This window comes from Xenopus laevis, chromosome 2L, assembly GCF_017654675.1.
Source record: "Xenopus laevis strain J_2021 chromosome 2L, Xenopus_laevis_v10.1, whole genome shotgun sequence".
NCBI classification, from domain to species: Eukaryota; Metazoa; Chordata; class Amphibia; order Anura; family Pipidae; genus Xenopus; species Xenopus laevis.
This window is the reverse complement of record NC_054373.1, coordinates 24,816,132-24,843,577: the sequence shown is the minus strand read 5'-3', so window position 1 is coordinate 24,843,577 and position 27,446 is coordinate 24,816,132. Positions and strand designations below refer to the sequence as shown.

General features: G+C 34.6%; 1 protein-coding gene across 11 annotated transcripts in view; it reads left to right on the top strand.

Annotated features, from left to right (window-relative positions):
* Window positions 1-27,446, top strand: part of LOC108707903 (roundabout homolog 2) — a 688,904-nt gene that overhangs the window by 638,889 nt on the left and 22,569 nt on the right. For 6 of the 11 annotated variants that reach the window (XM_041581605.1, XM_041581603.1, XM_041581601.1 and 3 more), the window contains 11 exons: window positions 2,761-2,992; window positions 7,282-7,406; window positions 9,512-9,683; window positions 12,604-12,786; window positions 14,372-14,398; window positions 15,230-15,298; window positions 18,625-18,667; window positions 20,531-20,658; window positions 22,727-23,008; window positions 23,304-23,429; window positions 26,469-26,625. In XM_041581605.1, the coding sequence (XP_041437539.1) occupies window positions 2,761-2,992; window positions 7,282-7,406; window positions 9,512-9,683; window positions 12,604-12,786; window positions 14,372-14,398; window positions 15,230-15,298; window positions 18,625-18,667; window positions 20,531-20,658; window positions 22,727-23,008; window positions 23,304-23,429; window positions 26,469-26,625 (1,544 nt within the window). The remainder of the gene's footprint in view (window positions 1-2,760; window positions 2,993-7,281; window positions 7,407-9,511; window positions 9,684-12,603; window positions 12,787-14,371; window positions 14,399-15,229; window positions 15,299-18,624; window positions 18,668-20,530; window positions 20,659-22,726; window positions 23,009-23,303; window positions 23,430-26,468; window positions 26,626-27,446) is intronic. The other 5 variants (XM_041581608.1, XM_041581609.1, XM_041581611.1 and 2 more) reach the window with 2 other exon arrangements.

Below are 27,446 nucleotides of genomic sequence, written 5' to 3'. Positions count from 1 at the left end.
ATCAATAGGAGACATCACTGTCCCATTTTGAAGATCATGGTTTCCGATTGATTTAGCTGGATACTCTGATAAATTCAGGGTTTTCAGGCAAATACCCCAAAAAATCGATTCAGGTTTTTGCTTGATTTTATCCCAATCCTATTTATTCAAGTTATTGTATTAATAAATAAGGTAAAATCAGGGATGGGAGTTTGGTCAATTTTTTTTTTTTTTTTTTTTATTTATTATGTGATAAATTCAGATTTTAGTAAATAATATTTACTAAATATTTTAACTGCCTCTTTGTATGTGCATTTGCTTTGTATAAGGTAAAATATACACATACATTCAATAATTGAGGCATAAAATGAAACCAATATTAAAACTCTTCTTTTATATAATTATCTTAAAAGTGGGGCTTAGTGATCTAGGTGAACATCACAACCAAGTATTTTCTAAGCTTTCTTGAAAAAATCATTACAAAAATCATAAAGTCCATCTTCTCCGAGCTACTGAAACAATTGATTTGTCCACAATGATTTTATTATTCTGAGTCTCATGTGACTTGTTATTTTTGAGGAAAAATTCTAGACTATATTTAACTTTTGCTGCATATTTATAGTACCCACTGAAGAGCTTTCATCTTTATAGTATAAATATTTCAAGCAAGATATTCAGGGGGTTACACCAGGGAAGCATCTTACAGTTGCCTCATGATGAAAGTAGGTCTTGTATTCCACAGAGTGGTTCATTACTTAACTTATAAAGGATATATAAAATCAGAAGACACTCATTGTTACATTCTGGACCAAGAACAGTGGAATTGCTGGTGTCTGCCTGTTAATTGTTAAAAACCAGGGACATTGAGAGATAGTTCATTAGGAACAGTGATTGTTCTTAAAAAGCATTGCCATATAAGCCTTTGGGTACTGAGACTGTTTGATTTTTCAATGCCATGCTCCATACAGTTGTATTATATTGAGGTGCATTAGTTGTGATTTTGTGGCACGGGCACACCACTCTTAATACCAGTTTTAGATCTTATGGCATCTAAGGGGTTGATGGGAAAAAAAATAATTTTTCAACATTTTTCCATTTCACTAGTGATGAGCGAATATCGCGCGAAATTCGCGAAACGGCGAAAAATTACCAAAACGTTTTTTCCAAAAAAAATTTGGACGCCGGCAAATTTTTGCCGCGAATTTTCGCTGGCGTTTCGCGAATTTATTCGCTGGTGGTGAAACACGCAAATTCGCGCCTGGCGAATAAATTCGCCCATCACTACATTTCACTCCAGTTTTCAAGTTCAAGATTAATCCAAAATATCTCAAAAATATGCGTGAAAATATTTGGCAACAAAAACCTAGTGAGCTTCTATTGATGTCAACTGAAGGTGTATTTTCAAAGTTCAAGCTGTTTTATGTTTTCATTAAAAAAAAAATCAAAACTGTACAGCTTAAAAATAAGTAGATCAAAGTAGATCAAGATGGCAACACAGTGCCAAAGAAAATGAAAAAAATATCCTTTACTGTTATTTGGGCCAAGAAATCCCTGTTGGTTCCTGCTGTGCATTCCTAGCACCCTGAGGGTAATGATTCCCCTTGAGTGTTCCACATTGCCTTGTTAAAAGTTGTAATGGACTTCGGTATGTAGGATGTATGAAACATGGTGTAAAAAGACCAAGTTGGTATTCCTTACTGCCTTGAAACAAAGTTTATTTCTTTGATTTTAATTTTGTTCTTCCATCCTAGACCCAAACAAAAACTGCCCTCCATTTACTAACCCTATACCACTTATAAAATACAAGGCTAAAAAAATATATATTAAATATATTGAAATCTTGCTATAGAAACATTTTACTCACTTACAAAATTAAATTTGGATTCAATCTACTTAAAACGCTTTTATTAAAAAAAAAGTAGAAACATCTGATTTCTTTATAATAATACAATTTTTCTTCAATCTCTTGGTCTGTTTCCCAAGTACACGATCTCAGCTCCAAGTTATTTATTGCACTGAATCATATCACTAGATCTGATTTGTTCGATCCATTGATGCATTTTGTTTAATGTTTTATTTGTTGCCTTAAATTTATATGGTGTTTTTTACCTGGAACTATATATATATCAAATTGCAATAGAAAGTACTTCTTGCTATGTTTCCATATGCTTGTAATATGTATGTGTATTGTTAAAAAATACATTGTTTTATATAATAGTTTTGTTCTGTTTTTGTTTTGTTTTTTAATAACCAAATATATCGGTATCTATATAAGGTGTACTATTAGACCTAATTCCTGCCTTAATCTTCTGCTTATTATGTTCTTGCATGTCTTAATTCAGATTTTTCTTAAAATAAGGAAATATAGTCTTTAGACCATAAAGTAAATTGTGTAAGTGCAAAAGAAGCACCCTAATATAAAGATGAAAGCATTTGTATGTATATATATATATATATATATATATATATATATATATATATATATATATATATATATATAGTTGGAAGGAAAGAAAGAAAGAAATATTGATAGCTAGATAGATAGGCATGATAGATAGATAGATAGATGATAGATAGATAGATAGATAGATAGATAGATGATAAATGGAAGAATTTTAAAATCACTGTATTTGTGCTTGTTCCCATAAGAGCAATTTTTTTCCGCATAAGGTCCCTTTCAATATACATTTAACATTTGAAAGGCCTTAATTTGTAACATAACACATAGCTTGCATATTCTCACTATAATTTCATAACATGCTTAATGGAATTTTCTTTCAGGTCGACCGTCAATCCCAGTTTATTCAGGGATACAGGGTAATGTACCGTCAGACTTCTGGTCTGCAGACTCCATCTGCGTGGCAGAGCTTAGAGGTCAAAGTGCCTGCAGAGCGTACCGCAGTTCTAACCAACCTGAAAAAAGGAATTACTTATGAGATTAAGGTTCGACCTTATTTTAATGAATTTCAAGGAATGGATAGCGAGTCAAAGTCAGCCCGAACAACTGAAGAAGGTCAGTAAGCCATAAGCAGCCTTTCTTTTCTTTATTAGGCAATGTTTACAAAAAATGTAAATAGATCGTGGTTTTGCAAACTAATAAAGCTGCACAGTTCAATGTCAATAAAGGCAAACAAACATATATTAATATGTATATACATCTGCAACATCTAGATTTGCAAATGAGATATTGGAATCAGTTGCCTATCTACAATTTCCTATTACATACAAACTCCTACAATGTTTGTATTTCAATTGAAAGGGTAATGTTGGGAATCATTTATGAACTGTAGGGCTCTGAGTTCTTGATGTAAGACTACTCTTCATCAGTTACTAAACTGACATTTGCTCTTTACACTGTTTACAAAGGTTTTGCGCAAACTTTCATTAAAATGCCATCAAATAGGATGCGTATTTTATCTTTTAGATAAAGTATTCAAAAAGTGGCAATTTCATCCGTAGCCTTTCCCGGCCACAAGTCCAACCATAATTTCATACTTCAAAGGCCACTTTATGTGTTATAAAATTGCGTGGAGGGCATAATGTTTATAGTGTTTTTTTCCTAAAGATATGTGAACATTCCATCCCTTGATCCGTAGCCAAGATTAATGTAACCTTCAGCTAGTCTACCTGCTGCCATCTCCTACTGAAACCCGTGATAAATAATTTTAGAGTCTGTCAAATGTCATCAGCAACAGCAGATAATCTGTGTCTAACTGCTAGGAAAACAGAATCATTTCATAGTCTACAAAATATGACATGTTTGCACTCAAGCCAACTGAGAGCAAAATATTGTGAAAAAAGAATGACATTGGGTTGAGTACTTTTCTATTATATACCAGTAGAAATCAATTTCTATCTGTCCACTTACTGGAGGTACAACAGAAACTAATTAGGCAGGTTCTTGTTAGTATAGGTATGGGACCTGTTATCCAGAATGCATGGGACCTGGGGCTTTCTGAAAAATGGTTCTTTCCATAATTTGGATCTTCATACCTTAAGTCTATTAGAAAATCATGTATACATTAAATAACCCCAATTTTTTTTAAAACAAGGAAATATTTGAATAAAATGGAGTCCATGGGAGACAATCTTTCCATAATCCTTTCCTGATAAAAGATTTCTGTATAACAGATCTCATACCTGTACATTATTTCAGATAAAATATGGTAAAATATAACCAAATGTATCTATTTTTGAGATTACTGAAAAGTGAGAGAATTATCTTATCAAAGCTGACTCTTTATTCACCATGTACATATTCACAATATGCGTATGGCCAATAATTACACGGGCTGTGTGTTGAAAGTGAATTTTTTTGGCACATATTTTAAAAATGGAGACACAGGATGTCGTGGAAGAAAAGAATTTGATAGGCCAGTTGAATGCTTTATTCTGTACTTTGATTGAACACATTTGAATTCCTTTACTGAATTAGTTACCATCCCATCTTCATGAGGATAATCTATGAATTCATCTGACTTTTCCCTATGTCCGTTTTCAGCCTTCTTCCCTCTAATATTGTTTTCACTGCTTCTTGGCATTTCTAGGCATCAGATTATGGAAAATGCTTCCCAGCTGTAGTTTTCTCCTGATGAAATATGACAATGCCTTGGCACAAACCAAAATGTGTGTCATTACTCTCACCAGGATAATTACATATTTCTGTAATTTTAAACATTGAACTCCCAGCATCACTTGTTATGGGTTATGGCTTTTTATTACATTACCCTGTATATAGTTTTAAATCTCAATAGTAAAAGTGCTTAATATTGCTTTGTTTTCTTCTATTTTAAACAATGCTTATTGAACTTAAAAAGAACTTCTGTGAATCCCTTTTATTGCATTGTCAAAACTGACTGCAACATTGCTAGAATGTCTCATCGGCCAAAGTCAGTTTAGATATTATTTCAAATAAAAAGAAATCACTTGAGAGCCAGTTGGCTGGCCTTAAATAAAAAAAGGCAACAATGATAAGAACAAATCAAAGATAGTTGACACATTCCAAACAGGGCCAACCTTCATTGGATTGCTTTTTCTATAGAATGGTACTTCAAAGGCCACTTTGCAAAAATTAATTTCCCCACAGTTAGACTTGTATCTGGAGCAGACATTTGTCACAATCCAGTCTGCATCCATCTTCCACCTCTTTGGCCTTGCGAGAATAACAAATGGAATCGCTTTGGTAATGGAGGAAAAAGAGATGAGCAGCGATTTGGGTTTTTGCACATCTGTGGAGGGACGCTCAGTACTGAAATAATTGACCTGTCAACTATCCGGCATGGCATCTCCTCAAAACAGCAGCAAGGGAAATGAGAAACATTTCTAAAAAAATGTTGTTTTGCAGTGTGGTCTATTTAATAATTGTATCCTCCCTGGAGAAATGCTTTTATTCATGTCCCCTCTTCAGTTTATAAAGATATAAACCCTGAGAGAGCAAGATGTGGTTTTGCACATATGTAACATCTTGGTTGCCCCCCCCCCTCCGTCCCCAAAATAAAGTGTGGATTTAATTAAAATTTCCACAGAGTTGCATAGAAATATAATTTCAAATATGTTTATGCTTTGTAACAATGTTAATTAGGTGTCAGCGGCTTTCTTGGGGCATAATACATTTTCAGATGTTTCCCATGAAAACAACAAAGCCACATTTTAAAAGGATTTGGCAAATGGGTATGTGGTCAGTCAACTCTGGGACAGCATGATCCTTGAGAAGAGAATCATCCTGCCAAGTGGAAATATAGACATGCAAAGTCAAAATTCACATAAAACATGAGCACGTAGAAGGAATAAATAATTCTCACAACTCTCACAACATTTTAATACATAATCACAACTAATTCATGATGGTAATGCCCATGGATTGGCTGGATATACTGTATTTTCCATGCATACGATTTTATATGGGAAGTCTTTGTTGCAATTCTGGAATGTATGTAGTGGCAGGTATATGTGGTTGTGATTGATTTACAATCTCAGCCTTGTTATGCTTGCTACACAGGTGTGCAATTAATATCTGGTAATCACTTCAGTCTTTCAGCATAAGAGTAAGAGACTTACAATGATGATACTTGAGGTGGAATTATACACTTGATCAGAGAGGAAAGATGAGCAAGGGAATATTATTAAAAGTGGGCTGAGGCATGCAAGGACTAATTGTTTGATCACCTGGAATATCTACTCTCTGTAGAATATGCTACAAGGTGCTGACACATGGGAAGGGGGCTTAAGCATGCAGGAATTTCTATTTTCATTTCTATGCAAGCTAGATGATCAATGTGCCCTATGTTTAAGCATTGCTCTACATATTGAATAATTATATATTATATAAAAGGAGCTTATATATACCTGCTCATATTATAGCAGGTGGCTTGAATGCAGACAGGGGATCATACATATAATAATTAATATGTAAAGTAATATAGCATTCACAACATAAAATATTATTTTATAAATGGCATTGTGAGTCTTTGAAGAATAATATCATGAATCATTCCCTAACACGGCATTGGCATATAATTCTGAGTGGATATATTCGCAGATAACTCAGTAGTACATTTTTCTTTTCGCCTGACAATGTCCAAGCTCCTGATAGCTGAAATCAGGGTTGTAGAAACAAGGGCCAGTGAGGTCAAGCATAAGGTAAGCTTAACAGCCTGAAATTTAAAGGTACATCAGCTCTATGATATCTAATTTGCTTCCTTTACATTGATGAGCCCTTGTACAAGTATAGTATGATTCCCCAAAGGCTGAGCAAGATTAGGAAAGTAGTACTAGTCATATCAGTGTATGGAAATAGAGATGAAGGAGGCAAGTTTGGCAGATATACAGATAGAACATCAGTATCACAGGGATCCTGGTGGTGATATATGACTAGACAACATTGATTTGAGATCCCTTTTGTTAGGTACTTGTAGTTTAAATTGCATATTTGTTCTGCATAAAATTAGATTATTATTCCATGTGTAGAATGATCTTAAACATTGGCACTCTAACAAAATCCAAAGATCCATGAAAAAAAAAACAAGAAAAAAAGCACAGAATTTGTGTATTTTGCAATAGATGAAAGGGTTTGTTTTTGCTGAAGACCAAATAAATAGAATCTGCTTCTTTATTAAACAGATGTTATCACAACAGCTAATATTTCAAACCCAGTAGCTTGCTATGTTTGCATATTTAAGTCTGTGGGGAACACAAGGTCTGAGTTCTGCTTGACTAAATATGCATTAGGTTAGCTTAAAAAAGGAGGTTTGAGCAGCACGATTAATGTCTACTTCTTTTCTTTCCTCCTTTCACCTGCCATAGCCCCAAGTGCTCCTCCACAGTCTGTTACTGTTATGACAGTGGGAAATAACAACAGCACCAGCATCAGCATCTCATGGGACCCCCCTCCAACTGACCACCAGAATGGACTTATTCAGGACTACAGGGTAAAAATCTTTCATTATGTGACATGGGATTCTGATTTGAAATAAATATTTAACATCATTTTTTTGTAAAAGAAGATATGCATTTTATGCTCTAGCACATTCATTTTAGCTTAGAATACAGACCATTGTTGACATTACGTTTATATTTATTTGGGAGGATCAATATTGTATCAAGATTTATTAACCCCCATGCAGATATTAACCTCAGCTTCACCCCTGTCAATACTTCCTGCTCCAATAAATTAATCTTGATGATGCCAGCATTACAACCTTTTCCATATTAGATCTAAAACAGATTAGCATATGATTAACGTCTACATAGCATTCACTCCAGCCAAACCCTTTGAAAATACTTTCAGCTCATTTAAGAAAAAACGTACAGCTGCCCTTTTGCTTGGCTATGTGCTTTAGAGAGCTGGGGGAGTCAGAAGATTTGAGAAGTCAATAATATAATAATGCAATCAGAATGGGGATTTAACATCCTATTTATGAATAGTGTTTTCCTAGCCTAGTGCTTTCTTGGCTTTATTTATGAAGTATGAAGGGACAGTTTATTCTGCTTAGACATAGTAGGGGTCATTTGCCAACCATATTGACCTTTTTTTTCATAATGTGCAATAGCAGCCACTCTTTGAGTTGCGCCAGCTGTACTTGCAAAATGGACATAATTGAACTTGTGTTGTTGTTGTTGGCATCCAATTCACTAGATACAAGTCTGGAAAGCCTAGTGGGAACCCTGGATCTACTGTCAGGTCTAGAATGGTTGTAGGTCTAGTGTTCGCCAACATTAATAGTTGCAGTTACACACTATTCATCAGAAGAGACAGGTAGATGCAATCATGTAGAAATGCAGGAGTGTGTTTGGATGCATGTCAATTGTGTTCTTGATTGTGTCTGTGATGTACCCCCAAAGAATAAAGATCAGTAAGACTTATGAGGGCCTGCATCAATATCATGACTTTTTTTGGGTGATTGTATTTACATTGTTGTACATAACTGCTAGACTGCTCATACCTACCTTCTCTCACTCAGCTGGTTGACTGGGAGCAATGCACAACTGAAAAAGGGGGGTCTCTTCACATCTGGAGTGACATTTTGTTACCATGAACTTGAAATTCGACACTTGATAAATCTACCCCTAATTGTGTGAAATTTCAATACACTGCGGGGGGGATTTATCAAGGGTTTCGAAGTAATGGGAGTTGTTTTGAACTGCCATAACTTTGAAATGCGAATAAAAAAAAGACCAACCAAAATGTATTTTAAAAAATCGACGTTTTTTTATTTGAATAGGGTGTATTTGATCGTTCGAATCAAAGTAAGATCATGTTCGATCGAATTAGTTTCAAAGTAAGTCCAAAATTGACTCCAAATTCTAGAATGAAATTCCACCACTCTCCATTCATTTCTATGGGATTTTGAAAGGAGTATTTATCATGGATGAACTTTCACTTTCACCCATTGATAAATACTCTATATTTCGGCAGCGAAACAAGGCGAAAAAATTTGCTAATCCATAAAATTTAAATAATATAATTATATGTACTTTTTAAAAAGGCTTTTTATAACCAAGGGCTCCACTGAAACTTAATGGCCCAGGGCATGTCATTCCTATCCCTCCCTCCTGGTCAAAAAAAAAATGGGAAACAAAAGAAGAAAGCAATCAAATGAGTAGTAATGGGCAACCTGTGGAGCTATAGCTATTATTATACTACAACTCCTAGAAACCCCTGAAAGCCTTTACAATTGTTGGAATGTTGTGATGGGCTAATCTGACCCGTTTCTCTTTGCCGAAAATTTGCATCAAAAATCCGCCAAAATGTATTAAAGTCTATGGGCAACAAAATGTTTTTATGTGTGACAAAATATTTTTCACCCATTGAAGTCTATGGGCGTCATTTGCTGCATAACTTGTTGGGAGTTAAGGCTGGAAAGCCACATGTTGGACATTCTTGACATAGCGACAAAAGCAACCTTCAGACGAAATTTGGGGTTTAAATCAAAGAAAAAACAAACACCAAGCCTGACTATGATTAATTATGGAATTTTTTTTAATTTAAATATTTCATTGCCTTTTGTATGCATGTTAATTTATCCTGCTGTAGATCTGGTGCCTGGGTAATGAGACACGGTTTCACATCAACAAGACAGTGGATGCTGCTATTCGTTCTGTGGTTATCGGTGGACTATTTCCAGGAATTCAGTACCGCATTGAAGTTGCAGCAAGTACAAGCGCAGGCACTGGTGTAAAAAGTGCCCCCCAGCATATTCAGATAGGTAAATGCCATTCTAGCATACTCACGCAATTCTTCTTTCCGGTAACAGTCCTTTGATAAAATATGATGTAGAACAGAGGCACAAAGGCCAGATGTTCTGGGAGACTTATTTATACATAAAACTGCTGGGTATATAACATTAGCTAGCCAAGTTTCAGATAATATGACACTGAACTCATGTGCATACCTTCTGTGTCTTCCACAAAATCTATGCATTTTGATCAGCTGGATAGCAATTTGTTACTACTTACTTTGGTTGCATTGTAATTCTGGAGCACTTGAAATGCCCCTAGGGTCTCATATTTCTTGTTGATTTTTTTTCCAATCCCATTGTTTTAGCAAGGAGTTCATAAATCACATCCAAACGTAGGAAACATAAAAAAACTCCAGACAACCCAGAAGAAAAAAATCACTGTAGGGCATGTAAAAAAAACATGATATATAATAAATTTCTTACAGAAATAGTTAACAAAATACCAATACACTGCTGCACTCCAACGTAGTTTGCAGATGATTCTCTATCTTTTCATATCTGTTTTTTTACTTAAATTTAAGTAGCATATAAAAGTAGTAATGATCAAAACACCAGAGATTACTATGGTTTTATTGTCAGCAATCAGGAGCCTTTAAAAGCAGGGGCGTAACTATAGAGGAAGCAGACCCTATGGCTGCAGGGGGGCCCAGTATAGGGGCCCCATGAGGTCCTAATTCATATACAATTTAAATAAATATTGGTAAAACTGGTCAACCTGGGGTTCTGAAAAATAATCTGGTGTGTGGCCAAGTAATATCTACTTACTCCACTGTTTAAAATGGTTCTATCATGTATTGGTCATGTGTAATACAGTATATTGTTTATACAGTACTTAATTAAATGCAATAATAATAATTTGTATACAGATTATGGAATATTTTATTCCAGCCCATGATTACAGCCTAGCCAGTTATGTTTCCAGTGCCATAGTTGCAGCACAAGCAAAGAAGCGGCAGTTTGAAGTAGGTCAAAGAAGCTTTGATCCTTATAGCCGGTGGCTTTTAGTAAATAAACTCAAAAGACAAGACCTACTGTGCAGGTTAAAAGAAAGTAATAACATTTATATTCAACAATCATCCATAAAGACATTTGTAGCTCCCACTTTGAAATGCTATTTTGAAACTGTGTGTGTTCAACCAGATAACATACTATTAAGTTCTACTGGATTTTTTTTTCCACGGATACTGAAACATGCATTATAGGATGTGTGAAGGTGCTTTATATGGCTTTGTGAGTTTTATTAGGTTAGTTGATACACACCTTTCATCAAATAACTTTTTACATGTACAAAGAATGGAATGCTTTGATGCAATCCATATAACATGCAAAAGAATCCAATTTTTGCTAACAACTGCATTCTATCTACATGAAACTATCCTTTCTTCAGCTGGACAAACATACACTTTCCAATACCAAGTGGGGGTAGTTGATATGTGTCGTCTACTGTAGTTGTTTTGTGACAGTACCGTACGTTATGTGCTGTATTTATGATGTTGTATTGCATAATATGATATATCAACTAGCCAATCTTTTGAGCTCATAAATTAATCAGCATAGCAAGCTACAATGAAAGGGTTATGTATGCACTAGAATGAGTAACTATAGCAACCAATGAGCTGTTTTATTCTAAACAGGTGACCAGTAAATGATGGCAGAAACTTCTAGACTTTATTTCATTACCTTTTACTACTCTATTTATATATATAGTGATTAGAGATGGGTGAACTTGCTTGCCTTGTTTCGTCGCAGAAATGACACCCATAGACCTGAATGGCGGCGTGCGTCCAAAAAAATGCTGTGTGAAATATATAGACTTTAATGGGCGTCAGAGACATTTAGCTGGTGGTGAATTGTTATTAAAACTAAATGGGTCGAATTCGCTCAAGCCTAATAGTGATTTGGCTAAAATGACCGTAATGCCAAAATGATCCAAATAGACCATCTTAAGCATTAATTTAATGCAGTTTACCCAGCTGCTTAGGGCCCTCTGCAACAAATGTGGCCCAAACCATTTTGGATAGAAGAACAGGGAACTTGAGAACTTCCCGTAAATACTGCTAAGAAAGCCCTGCTGCTAGTAACAAGACCAGATTTACACTGTAGACTAGCAGAAGGACTTTCCATCAATGTGCCAACAATATCCATTTCACAATGTTATATTGAAATATTATTTGTTCATTGAGATTGGTGTACTGTATCATCAACAAACATAGCCTTATTACGGCTTAAGATCTATCTTGGAAAGAAGAACTCAGAACAAGGACCTTGAGAACTTTCCCCATATACTGCTAAGAAAGAGCTTGTTCTAGTCTACAGTGTAAATCTGGTCTTGCAACAAGACCAGACTTACACATTAGACTAGCACAAGGGCTTTTCATCAATATACCAACAATATCCATTTCAGAATGTGATATAGTTATGAAAATGTAATGGTAAATATCAATTATGCAAAACTTCTTGAGGTTGGTGTACTTCCATGATCAATGAAGATATTATAGATGTCAATGCTTCCAGTACAAATTAGAAATCGGGAACAAGCTTCTTTGTGATTATTACACCTCTACAACTTTTATTATATTCAGCCAATCAGTTTTTACATTTGTTCTCAACAAGTTAGCCAAGCCAATTTATGTCCCATGACCCACACAAACAGTGTTTGACCTATGTTCTGGATTCCAGAAGACAAGAATACACTTAAGAATATAATAGTTTCCAATCCAAGATTCTAATGTGTGTAGAATATCCAAACATAAACGTGTACTGTATCTTAAATGAAGACATTGCAAAAATAACCAAAACACAGGGCACGAAACATAAGTATTCCCAGCATTAGCTCTCAGTAGTTTGTTATGATAAAAATATTATTAATGTAACTCTAATGTCACAGGAAATCGTAATGAAGTTGTGATCACCGAGAATAACAACAGCATAACGGAGCAAATAACTGATGTTGTAAAACAGCCGGCATTCATTGCGGGAATTGGTGGTGCCTGCTGGGTAATTCTCATGGGATTTAGCATTTGGCTTTACTGGAGAAGAAAGAAGAGGAAGGGTCTTAGCAACTATGCTGGTAAGATGTGGAATCTCAGCTGTTTTATATTTTGATCAATGAAGTGAGTGATGTTCTATACAGGGTGAAATTTTTTGGAATCTTGCCCTAGTGAATTTCATATATATACAGTATATATATATATATATATATATATATATATATATATATATATATATATATATATATATACACACGCAGAATAGATAGATAGGTAGATGATGATAATAAATAGATTTAGCACTTCACTTGAAAAGGTACAGAAAATACCATCTGCTGAGCCCCAAATGTTGCTACCTTTATTATATTATCATTTTCATGTCATTGGACACTGTCATTGCTTTATCTCTTTATGAGAGAATTCTGTAGAACCCTGTGTTGTCAATTAATGAAATAATTAAAATCCATTATTTTACTACATTTTATTTATTAAGGTATTTTTCAGTGTGTACTGGGTTAAACTATATATCCTTCTTTTCAATACCTTATAGACATGTCCAGCTTAGTACTGATAACTGTGCACATTAATTACTTGATACAAAAAAAACTCTTGTGTACCTTTAGACTGGAACTCAAGACTCCATTTATTCGTAATGTATATACTGCAGTACCACATGAACATGTCTACAAAAGCTTTTTTTTCCTTCATCTCCATTTTCACAGTCAGAGCTGTGCATGTGATGATCATACCTGTAATGAAGTCTTTGGTATTTCCATCCAGGGTTCCCTGGTACACAAGAAATGTATGCTTCTTCAGGACCTTAACAACTCGTTAGATCTTTGTGATAGGGAAGATCAAATAGATGGGATTTTAGATCAAACTGATAGTACTTCAAAGGATGATCAAAGTTGCAATGTTGTAGCATTCTTTCTCTCTTGAGCAATGAGTCATGTCAGATACACGGATTTCCTGTGAATATTAATGTATAGTCAAATGGATATATACTTTGAAAGGTGGCATGACTACAAGAGAACATTGTAAGGAAATTAGGAAAGAATGAGAAAGGCATGTGGGTTGATATCCTGGTCATTGTGCTCCTTGTTCGTGGTTCTCCCTTGAAAAGCAATGTCATTTACATTTCAATGTGATCTAATATATATATATATATATATATATATATATATATATATATATATATATATATATATATATATATATATATATATATTGTCCTGACTTCATAACAATTATTTATTGTTACGTTATCCTCCTCAACATTTTTTTGTGGGTTTTCAAACCTTTGCTGAGAGCACCAAGACCCAGGACCACAATGTTTTGAAGAACCTTTGCTTAACAGAATGTTTTTTTCTAAAAAAAGAGTCAAGTAATCTTCATCATTCATTACTTCTCAATAAAGGCAAAGCTTGCAATTTGTCCAGATTACTGTCATTATTATTATTGCACATGGACAACAGAACGCATTGTTTCTGCAATACTTTGCAATACTTCACTGGCTGCTGGTTGGCTACTGCTTCAAACAATGTCATCATACCATGTAAACTGCATCATTTCCATTGTTGAATGAATACTGAAATGTCTTGATACCCTCCTTTAGCTGGTGGGAATGTTTGTAACTCAAGCTCTGTTTCCTTTCTTGTTTTGCAGTTCAGTCTTTCACCTTTACCCCTGCAGGTACTGTCCTTTAGTCTGTGCTTTTTATTTTTCTATTTATATTTTTCACTGCCATTATCTCATTAAAATCACTAGCTCTCAGAATTAAATATAATGAACCCCTAAGAGAACCATGATGGTTAGTCAGTAGGACTCAGAAAAGGGCTACAGTCTTCTCTTGTATTATCCTTCAATAGATTTACTTCTGCTGATGTCTTCCAGAAATATTGAGTTGTCAGTGCTAATGTTAAAGTGATCACTCTACATTCTTTCACTTAAAGAGGTTTCTAAGAAAAGTTATATTTATTTCTGAGAGATATATATGTCATGCAGCCTTCTTTAAGGAGATGAGCAAATCACGACAAATTTCTAATTTCAGGCAAATCATGGTTATTCAAAATGTTTTCAATATCAATCCATTTTCCTGATTTGCACAACAATCTTTTGCTCATCTCTACTGATTAACCCCAGATTTGGCAGAGAAGTCTCAACCAATATGTCTTAGACATTTGAGACTTGTATGACTCTAATGGGGTTAATTTCAGGTATGGGCAGCCGTGGCTTTCCAGATGTTGCTGAACTACAACTCAGATAATATACCTTTGACTGTCATTAGGAATCTGAGAATTGTAGTTCAATATTTGGAGATACTCAATTTTGCCATGCCTGTGTTAAGGAATGCCTATTGCTTAGTGTTTAGGAAAGAAACCTCTGAAGCTTCAAACCATGACCTCACCAGTAATGTGCTAGATATACATTTTACACATCATTTACAATGCAATATAGATAATTACAAGTTCACTTTTATCCCAAACGGGCGAAAATATCCTTTCTTTTACATCCTCTGCATAGATTCCCCAGATACAACCATGCACCACAAGGTTGCACTTGGCACAAAGAAGGGGAGCTGGCACAAAACAGGTATACCCATTTGATATAATCTAGAATTATATCTTAAATTATAGATTCAAAATAGAGAAACTCTCACAAACCTTAAGTTCATCAATGACACATTATAAATATAACACAACTAACTTTTCTTGTGTACACCATATACTGACCCAAGCAAAACTGTTTGATACAACTGAAAGACAGTAAAAAACTTATTATTTTTGGTTTTAATCTTTTTTTTTTTTTTTATCTGCAATAATTGTTATTTTCAATTAATCTCTGATTTGGGGCATTTATCAGAGAGTGAAAATACAGCACACCGGAAGAAAACACCTCCATTTGCTATTCACTTGTATAGGATGTTAGGAAATTCTCCTCTGGCGAACTGTGGTGGACATTATTTTCACCCCTTAAATAAGAATCCCCTTTCTCATAGAAATATAGAAAATTAGTAAGTTTAAAGTTTTCATCAAAATTCACCCACATTTGAGACATGAAATAATAGCAAACACAAATCTGACCAGAGATGAACATGTTACATGGGGGCAGGCATTCCGTTTAACTGTACAGGTCTAAATAATATCAGAAACACTCAGTATCCTTATGGTCTTCACTTGAAATAATTGGCATGTACAGTATGTGCTAAGAAGCTGCAGGTACAAATGGACAGAACGTTTAGGTTATGTTGGTTTTAACATTGATTTACTTTCAATGCATATTTAATTAGAATTTAGCACACTTATTTAGCATCCCTTAGATATATACTGTATATGGCACTTGTGTTGTTTCAATTTTGTCAGTAGAAAGCATTTCTATTTTAACCAAATATACCTGGAAAGTTGGCTTTAGAGTTCTCAGGCATTATAACTGAATATAAAAAATTTCTATGGTGTGACTTGAAGCACATTACCTTTTTTAGTGAGTGGCCCTCATTTAAGAGCTCTCATGGGAGGTCTTGCAGGCTTTGTGTAAAAATGTGATGGTGGGATATTAAAACAGATATATGTTTTTTTCAATTGTGTAGTCTTTATTTTATAAAACTGTATTACCTGTACTATGAAATATGCTTTTTACAAGTTCTTTTAATGATGATGCCATACAATGCCCCATAGGGGAAATAAAAATGAAGCATGTAGCTAGTTTGCCATTATCACCTCTATGTTTCCATTAGAGAAATACAAAAAGAAAATAAAACAATGAATTTACAAAATAGTTTTACAATGTCATAGTCACAGGTTAAATAACTTGAGAAGTACCAAATTCCCACACAAAGTGATTTTTAGCACTATACATTAATTCAGAGGTATAACTTAGACAATTGCACACTAAAGTGTTACGAAAAATTACAAAAAAATAATAATATTCAACTCGATTGAAAACCACTTTCTTCCATCCATTTTTACAAATTAAAATTTTAAGCAATAAAATAACTTGAATTTTAAAAATACATCTCCTATTTACTTATATTTAAACTCAACAGGATCTAACTGCCAACTTTTTTGATTCTTAAATCTTGAAAATTTAAAAACTCAAAGTTTTAAAAAATTTACGTTGCTTTTCTTGCAGTAAATTTCTTGAATCACTGAAAAAAACGTAATCTTGAATTTCAATTAGTGATGGACGAATTTATTCGCCAGGCGCGAATTCGCGGCAAATTTGTGAGTTTCGCCGCCAGCGAATAAATTCGCGAAACGCCCGCGAAAATTCGCGTCAAAAACGAGACGCCGGTGCCGTTTCGCGAATTTTTCGCTGTTTCGCGAATTTCGCGAATTTTTCGGCGAAGCGAAACGGCGCAAATTCGCCCATCACTAATTTTAATAAAAAGACTCAGCCTTGGTCATGCTATCTATTACAGCTTGATCTAGTGAGCTCCTCCAAACTTAACAGAATTAAAAGTTTATGAAATATGTCAGTTTTCAACAGGACAACCATGACACCCAATCATATTTTTGGTTTTAGTAAATGCTATCTGTTCATTGTGTGAAATGAGTTAGCAGACATGGTGCAAACACCTTACATAAAACCAAAAATATTTTGTGAACTTTGTGGTCTGCAGGATTAATTATTAATTTCAATAAAGAAAATTTGAAAAAGAAACCCAAAGTGTAGCATTTACAGGATAGATATCAACAGGAAAGCTCAATAGATGGAGTTCTGAGGCTCAACTGAGGATCAAGCTTTTATCTACATGATACATCTGTAACCTATCGTTCTGTGTGACCCACCTAATTATTTTGGCAGCTCTCTTGTGAAGTTAGGACACCACGAGAAAGCCACCAATCAAGTCCAGGCCATTTACCGAAACAGATACTTGCAAGATGTTGGCTAAGAGGAGAGTTCTGTCAAGCTAGTGCAACTTAACTGAACTGCAATGAACTCTGGCAGGGATTCCCCATAGTAATTAAATAAGAATGGTTAGAATATGTTGTTTCTAAATCTTTTCCAGCTATCTGGTGCAATCAGAGAAGTCTACAGATTGCAAGTCTGTACATTTAATCTCTTCTTAACCTTTATCACCAGAACTCCCTGCATCTTAATTAAGTGAACCTACCAACCTCTAGTACAGATTACCTGTATTGCTGATATGAAAATATAAATTTGCAGTAAAATCAGCATCTCTTCGAGTAATTCTCTATGACTAAACTGTGCTATTTTAATGGAAACAATGCTTTCTGCATTTCTACATAAATTCAGTATATTGTTACACAAATTATATTATTGTACTATAATATATATTTTAAAATTGATTGAGACCTAAAATACAAAGGGCTGTGATAGTATTGTGCCATTGTATTGAAGCATAGCCAGTCAGCAATCATTATTACCATGTCAGTTTCATATTATATATATTATACAAACAATGTAAGTGTATGCTGTGTGTGACAATAATGGAACTACTGTCAACTGTTTGCCTGGTACCATGTTTATTGCACTCAAGTAATAAGCACTTATTGTTCTCTGATATAAAATGACATGTCTCAAAAGGTTTTATGATTCATATCTAAAAGAGGCTTAAATAATATGAATTTGATATAGCAAAACATAGATAACCCTATAAAACCCACTGTGTCTCTGTTGTCATTCACACATACAAAGAACAATTAAACCCCACCCTAAACACCCTGGTATTAAATATATAATTAAGGCCAGCCCCTATAAGTCTACTCTACTGGAGCTGTGAAGGTCTCAAGTATGACTTTGCTCTGTCATTGGCCATGGTTCACAATTAAACTGTGTCTTCGTAAAATGAAACCTATTATTAAATATTTGTATTTCATCAGTTAAAAACATAGGTAAGAAAGACAGAAAATTATATGGGTCAAAATATTAATATGTTTCTTTCATTTATCATGCAGTTACATTCCAGAGAGGAGATGGGGGGCTAATGAGTAATGGAAGGTAAGTTGGTAGCTTTTTAATTCTACAGCCTCATAATTAACATACTGAAGAAGAGGCTTAGGATAAAGTCGAAATAATATGTTTATCTATATATAATAATGTTTTGCACTTTATAGAGTCTACCTCAAAAAATATGGGTGTTCCCGATCCTTTGCCAATAAAGGTTACTATGCAGAGAAGAAATTATCCTTGCATATAGTAAATGTTATTCTCAAACCATGTAATAGATGATTGGAAGAGTGTGTGTATTTAAAATTAACAAAGTATATTAAAATTTGATTTAATATGATTAAAAATGTGGACCAGAGCAAATGTATAAAATAATAATAGCAATTATATTTTGAATATATTCAAGTCAACTACATTTTTCCATGAGAAGAGAGAGTGCTGTTGTTAGAATTAATAGGAAAAGCTTGTGTAGTCTGAGTACCACTGTGACCAATGATGAATTCTACACTTGACATTCACAAAAAACTCAAGGTACAGTTGTCTGTACTCTGAATCCCCAAAGTCCATAAAATAATAGAATAATACCTTTATTTATTACCCAGATGTTTATTGCATTATCTTGGTTTTAGCAAATGAAGTTGCTGCTGTTAATAACTGCACAATGGCTCATTCTAAATTGCTGTGAGTGGGCAATTACACATAATCGATCACAAAATAAATGATTCATGGATGATAAATTGTCTGTAGATTGATACAACTGGATTTCAGTACTGGGTACTCAACTGAAATTGATACGACACAATAACACACACATATATCCTCATTTACATTCTTTTTGTCAATATGGAAATTGTAATTAGACCTAGGTTAGGATTTTCAATCTCTCATTCAATCAATTCTTTAGCAAAGGGAGATTAATCGTAATTAGATCTTGTAGATGTTGCATGCAAGGTATCTGTACTTTATTGCTGTTACCTTGGAAACATTTCTCTTAGGGATTGCAACAGAGAGGTATATTGGTGAAGTGCAATGATTATTAATGATTTTTTTGATTTAAAGATGTAAAGAACAAAAAAAAAAAACATTCTCCCCTTTTGCTATACAATGGAAATGAACTTTGTGATGAATGCTTATGATTTACATGGGACTAAAAAAGAAGAATTTCTACACAATTGTAAATAATTAGCTCAGGGCTTCCCAAGTTCAATCTTCAATAATCAACCGTTGGTGTACTTAGTATTTCCACCCTTAGTCCCTAATTAACCTAATAAAAGTGACTGCTAAGTTGTTCTTGTTAAAAGAACAGCTTCCTTGTTGAAAGATAGACTTATTAAGTTAACTAAGTTTCACAAACGTTTGAGTATGAGTATCCAGGAGGGAAAAAAAGACATTCTCCCCAAATGTCCTAAATTATCTCATTAATAGTGCAATATAACTACAATCACTTGGGGGTGCCTAACATTTGGCACCCCCAAGTGCTGCAAGCTGTTCCTTCTTTAAAAAGGGGCATCATACATCTAACCTGGGTAATACCTCTGGATTTTACTCTATTGAGACAAATCTTAAATAAGAGCCGTAAAATATAGTGGAAAACATAAGGTGATTTGATTATTTATATAGGAAACGGGAAAGAAAATATAGCTAAACATCCAGGAAACTATTCTTTCTGAGCAGTCATTTTGAGTGATTGCCCTGGTGAGGAGGTCATTTGTCACTAAGTCACTGGTAGGATTGTTTTTCTTGCTGTTCACTTACCCTTTTTTTCCAGGCAATACATTTCATTCAGACTCACTGTGTAACAACCAATGTATTGTTTGGTAGATTTTGCACAGTCTTTTTTTAATGAAGTATGTGCACAGTTATAGAAAGTAATGAAACTTTTTGAATACTATTTTCCTTTTTTTCTTGTTACAGTCGTCCTGGACTTTTAAATGCAAATGATGCTACTTACCCTTGGCTGGCAGACTCCTGGCCAGCTTCCAGCATGCCTGTGAATAACAGCAACAATGGACCAAATGATCTTGTTAATTTCAGTTGTGGAGGTTGGTACTTATCAAAGTGACTATAAATAGTTGATTAACCATCTGCACGGGTATCGGGCTGGGTGTTTGTCCATAATGCTTGCAACTTAATACATAGATCTGTGACTGTGATTTATATTTTAAATCTATACTTATAAGTTAATTTATCAAGTCAATAATCTCTGCATATATTGAGTGTAGGGTGGCACTAAACATTGCAAAACTAATTACAAGATTTGTTCTAACAGCTTGGTCATGTGTGGCCCTTCTGATCACCAACTATGCATGTATAGCACCTTAGGATGGAGGAATTCAACTATTCTCTCCAGAAGGAATATGTACTACACTAGCATTAATGCTCTGTGATACGATGCATCAGAATTTGGTTGTAGCAGATAATACAGGAAGATGCAGTATAAACACACTAGCGAATGATTGTGGTCAATGCACAATTGCATGTTACACTTAGGTTTAACTGGATTACTCTGTAACATTGAGATTCTTAGAAGGGCACATCACCCTCACATTTCTCTATACATTGTGTAACATGCAGTGACAGAGGTGGTGACACAGGTAGGGGACCTGTTATCCACAATGCTTGGGACCTAAATTTTTCCAGATAACAGATTTTTTCAATAATTTGGATCTTCATACCTTAAGTCTACTAGAAAATCATGTAAACATTGACTAAACCCAATAGGCTGGTTTTGCTTCCAAAAATGATTTATTATGTCTTAGTTTGGATATATGGTACTGTTTTATGATTACAGAAAAAAGGAAATTATTTTTGATAATTTGGATTATTTGGATAAAAATAAAAGTCCATGTTCTGAACCTCTAAGTTTTCCAAATTCAAATTTCCTAAGCTCCTATTTTTAAAGGATGCTTTTTGTTTTATTGGAGACAGTAATATATATAACTTTGCAAAGAAGGAAAAGTGTAACATTACAAATATCACAGCTCTGGGGATCTGGGGATTATTGATAAAACAGGTTACACTATGTTTGTTTACAATCGTTTTTTTAGTTGGGTGCAAGTGTAATTGTTGTGCAAGCTACTGTATTTACAAAGTTTTACATATTCCGCCACAATATTTGGAAAAAGGAGCTCAGTAACTAGCCAACCCTTTTTCCATTTTGACAACTACAGCTCCTTGCCTAAACAATGACTGACACTGCCAGACTTGTCTTTAGTGGTGGTGGAGCCCAGATTGCTTACAATGCATCCTGTTCATTGCCTTCAAAAATTTCCTGATTGGCCATGATCCATGACACTCAAATGTGCTATGTCCCACCCTAATCCCTTCCCATTTATCAGCAAGTCCCACAGCCTTTTTAGCAGTCCAGGCCCCTACTTAAGACAGACCTCTGACACGTGGTCTGCCTGTCTTCCCTATGGCAGTCCATATCTCAGTTGACGCCAGTATGGAAACAAGCTATATCAGTATATAACAGCCTGTGAGCTGGATTTCATTTTAGTTGCTGGCCTTAGGTTTGGCAGGATAAAACATAATGCATATAACTTATTGCATTTTAATAACTGTAACTGCCATAACTAATTAAAGGGGCACATAAATTTGCCTACTGAATGCATGCACATTCTCTGTTTTGCCATTAAACATCTGGTAAAGAATCATATAAAAATGACTGAATAATGTGGTCTGTAGCTCAGAAAAACATCTCGTATTTTATTTCCATTTTTCAATAGTTTTTGATGGAGGTTGGTAGTTTTGAAAATGTGCGGATTCATTTTCTCGTTATTTGTCAATAGACCAGACAGCTTGACATGAAATGGAGTATGGAAAATGTTCTTCTGCAGTGAAATATTCTAAACGTGGCTTTCTCACTTGAAAGTATAGGGAAAAAAGGATGGTTATAAGCAGTGAAACGTGAAGGACAATGGTTGGCCTGTCACAAATGCTGATAGCTAAGCGATAGTTGTACATCATCTATCCTTCATTGGCTCATGGACTCTGTCTCAGCTGAAATGCAAACGTACTGAGTGACACATTTATTTTTCATTTCAGACCTCAATATTTCAGGTTCCTTGTGCATTACTTATTTCTTTCATTCCTCTATGTTTAACGCAGATGTCTTGCCAACAGTTCCAGGTCAAGGAGAAAAAACAGCGACTATGCTTTCTGATGGAGCCATTTACAGCAGTATTGATTTTACCACAAAATCTAGCTATAATTGCCCAGGACAAATCACTCAAACCACACCATATGCTACTACGCAGATACTACATTCCGACAGCATTCATGAGCTGGCAGTTGACTTGCCTGACCCACAGTGGAAATCTTCCATTCAGCAGAAGTCTGATCTCACTGGATTAGGCTATTGCCTTCCTGACCAAGGCAAAGGAAGTAACGGTTAGTTACAGGTCTATCTCTTCACATATTTACCATTTGCATGTTTTAAAGCTTTATTTAAAGCTTATGTTGAGCTTTACGAATAATGGACATGTTGCATGCCTTCATTGCCCTCTCCTTTCTGGTAAAAAGCATTTATGTGTGATTTAACAATCAATATTAAACCTACCCCAGCAACTTCTGTGGCCAACTTACCCACAACATATGGTTTGATATCTTATTGCATGAGGCGCATGAGCCTGTGCTGTATACTAATCACATCATATCACTGAGACCTTTGCCCTTTAACCCTTAGCTTTACTTTACATTCCTGACTATCGAATGGCTGAGGGATTGTCTAATAGAATACCCCACAACCAGTCACAGGATTTCAGCACCACCAGTTCTCACAACAGCTCAGAGAGAAGTGGCAGTCTTTCAGGTTGGTTAACTGTTGTCAAACAGGACATATTTTGTGCTTGTAAGATGCTTGGTTCAAAGCTTATGTTATGCCAAGCGCAACCTATTCATTCAGTATATCTGCCTTACTAAAATATTGCATGATAACTTCTTGACTAACTCGATTTCTGTGCTAGTTGTAAAATTAAGATGAAGTTATAAACTTTAACCAACACCAAAGAACACATCTTTTTTTCTTGAAAAAAGCTAACATGTTTACCAAAGTAAGAAAGTGTGCTTGTTCAGGTTATGGCCCTTTTTGTCAGTTCATAAATACTGTTTCCTACAAAGCTGACATTATCTAACTATTCTCACTTATTACTTATTATGAGCTTGAAATATTTGCAAATATTACAAAAAAATCTCTAAAAAGTATGCCAATATTTTTTGACACTAAACAGGTGAATCCTTCACTTAAATTGTTTGCTATATAATGCATTTCTCCCCCTATCCCCAAGAGTTCTGGTATATTGCAGACAATAAAAAAACCTGTACAACTTGATATTTCCCACCATCTTCTATTGCAGACAATAAAAAACCTATAAAACTTGGTATTTCCCACCTTCTTCTAGACTTACTAGGACCTATGCAAATGCTAAACCTTCTATTACTGTATATCCATATGAGTCAAGATATAACAAATATAGATGGATGCATTTTATTCACATGGCTATTTTCATACTACTTAATGCACACAGTTATCAAACTGTTCATGAACTTCACAAATGTTTAAAAAAGCATACATTAATGAATGAGTTTTTGTAAGATTTAGTCCACTCACCTCTAACGCTAAGATGTATTTTAACTATATAATAATATATCAAGGATATATGCAAGGAGATGTGCATATTTCTTAAAATTCTAATTTGAGTTTTTGCAGCTAAAAAAATAAATATTTATATTTACTTTTACTATAATAAAAGTGATCACAAAAAACTCCTAATTGAGATTCAACAAAACTAGCTAAAGAAGTTGTAGTTGTTGAATTAGGAATTGATATCATGCTTAACTTACTTAAGATTAAAATGGCTCAGTTGTAAGCAATTTAGCCATACATATGGATCAGCACTGATCTGGTGGCTCATCACAGAGATTAAATTCCCAGATCCATAGTACAAGTTGATCCAGGGACCAGCGTGATTGACATCTTGGAGTCACAAAGGAATTTTTTTACTCTTCTGAGGCAAATTGGAGAGGCTTCAAAAGTTTTTTTCCCTTCCTCTGGAAGTTAGGCAGGTTAAAAAAAAGTTAAAAGTTTGAACGTAATGGGCATGTGTCTTTTTTCAACCTAATTTACTACCGTATGTTATTATGATCCCATGGGACATGTGGAAAAGTGTGCGTTTCTTTAATTTCTACACCCATTTTTCCCACATGGGTAATATTATTTTTACTTTTTGAGATTTGATTTCTAGTTCATTACATGAGGGTTGTGGGTGAAAATTGCTAAATCAGTGAATATTATCATATTTTGTAGGACCTTTAGGGTATAAATGCATGGTCTTGCAAATATTTTGTTGTTCATCTAAAGCCCCCCCCCCAAAAAGCTTTACCAAGCAACAAGCTATATCCCACCCCTAACATAATAACATTAAAAAATATTGCTCTTTTGCTCTTAGAAGCAATCATTACATTTGTAATTTCATCCCCAGATTTTAATAAACCATAACAATTTCATTTAATAGCCATGCTAGAGCCTTAGGATGAATAATTGTAGATGCAAGTTCCCAGTCAGGGATATAAACCTTTAAAACACTGGTTCTGCATTTGGTCAACTTGACAGGGTCCAAATTTTGCTTAAATGTAATAATCCCTCACCCTACTAACCCATCTCTGATTAATCTATATACCCTCTAAAGCTTAGCCTACTTTATTGCATGCATACCGATATAATTAATATCCCAATTTGAAATGTTTTTAATTCAATCAATTTTAAATGATATCATTATAAAAGCATTTTACTGTAGGGCAGGGTAAACATCCCACACCTTGGGGCAGATTTTTCAAGGATCGAATTTCGAGGGTTAAAAAACCCTCGAATTCGACCCTCGAAGTAAAAACCTTCGAATTCGAATATCGAATTCAAAGGATTTTACCGCAAAAGCTTTGATCGAACAATCGAATAAAAATTGTTGGATCGAACAATGAAATTGTTTGAATCGAACGATTCGAACGATTTTAAGCGACCGATCGAAGGATTTTTATTCGACCAAAAAAGACTTAGAAAAGTGCTGGGGAAGGTCCCCATAGGCTAACATTGTACCTCGGTAGGTTTCAAGTGGCGAAGTATGAAGTCAAAGTATTTTTTAAAGAGACAGTACTTTGATTATCGAATGGTCGAATAGTCAAATGATTTTTACTTCGAAACGTTCGAATCATTCGATTCGATCGAATTCAATCCAATTTGACTAATTCAATGGTCGAAGTACCCAAAAAAATACTTTGAAATTCAAATTTTTTTCCATTCAAATTATTCACTGAAGCTTAGTAAATCTGCCCCCTTGTGTCACCCTGCAGTTTATACAAAGAACAAGTGAAACCTGGTTCTCCAAAATGCCCTCAACTTTTGCTGTTGCTTCATGTATTGCCTTTAAAATTCCCACTTACTAAAATATTAGTGCCTTCATAGATTTTTTTTATATTTAGAGTGAGCTGATGTGGCATGAAGTAACCTTTGGCATATCCAGAGTTTAGTGCTTCTGCATATTACACTGCCTTTAAAAATGGACTTGCTGAGTAATCTTGAACAAATTTCACATCTGAGTGAAAATTAGTATCATTTCAACTGAGCATTATTGAAACCTTATAGGTTTAAAAATGTCAATGGAACCATAGTGATTGGACTATGGGATTGTATTACTCAGGGTACCACTCAGTTGAGCTGAGGAATCTGCTTGGATGGGTGGTGAAGCAATGTCAAAATAACTTAGTACTAGATACTAGATATCGGATATCAATAAGTTAATATTTTAAATAAATAAAACACATTTTAAAGACAGCTTTGACGTATTCCTATTGCTAGGTGGAAAAGATGGAAAAAAGAAGAAAAATAAAAACAGCTCAAAAATTCCTAAGAATAATGGATCCAACTGGGCCAATGTTCCTCTTCCACCTCCTCCAATCCAACCACTGCCAGGCACAGAAATAGAACATTATGGGCTTGAACACCAGGGAACAGGGTAAGTTATGTTTTCTGTTCTTCCATTTTGTTCATCTTTAAATTCGCTGTATGTAAAACAAAGTTTTTGTTCATATAAAAAAAGCTCTGCTCCCTTTGCATATAAACAGATGTGGAATACACAATAATGCTGAATACCTTGATATGATTAATGTGCATAATAATAGAATTGCTAGAGTATTTAGTGGTTGTACAAATAATAATGAAAAGTAAGTAATGTATAAATCTGCTACGGTAAATGAGGATGATATCTGGGTAGTGTACCGCCCAATTAACATATGCCCAGGGAACTAAGTTAGACTCTGAGACCTCATATTAAAAAAAAAAAACACAAATATAACTGAACTAACAACACATCTATCAATATATTATATTTTGTAATGGAATTTCTTCTCTGCCAAGTGAATAAGATTACTAATTGGGATGTATTATTGTCCAAATTAGCTTTGACAGATGAGCCAGGCATACAGTAATCTTGTCTACTAAAACATTTAGATAACAAAAATGTAATGTATTATTACTTAAACAGGTGAATCAACTGTTCAGTTGTCTAAGTGCACTTCTGAAATATCAGATGTTGGTTCTTCATTTTAAAGATAAGAAGAGATGAATGTGTCAGATTTCATTTGCCAGTGCAGCCTGCGAGATAAAAATCAGGGCGGGAAACAAAGCTTAGTAATGAGATGGCCCAATAAAACTCATAGGCACATTAAGGAGCATGTGAGTTACCCTTTTAGTAGAGAATTTCATGATTCGTGGAAAATATGGTTCTAGAATGTGTTTCTGAACAAGAAATATTCCTCCATAGATATTTTTTTCATG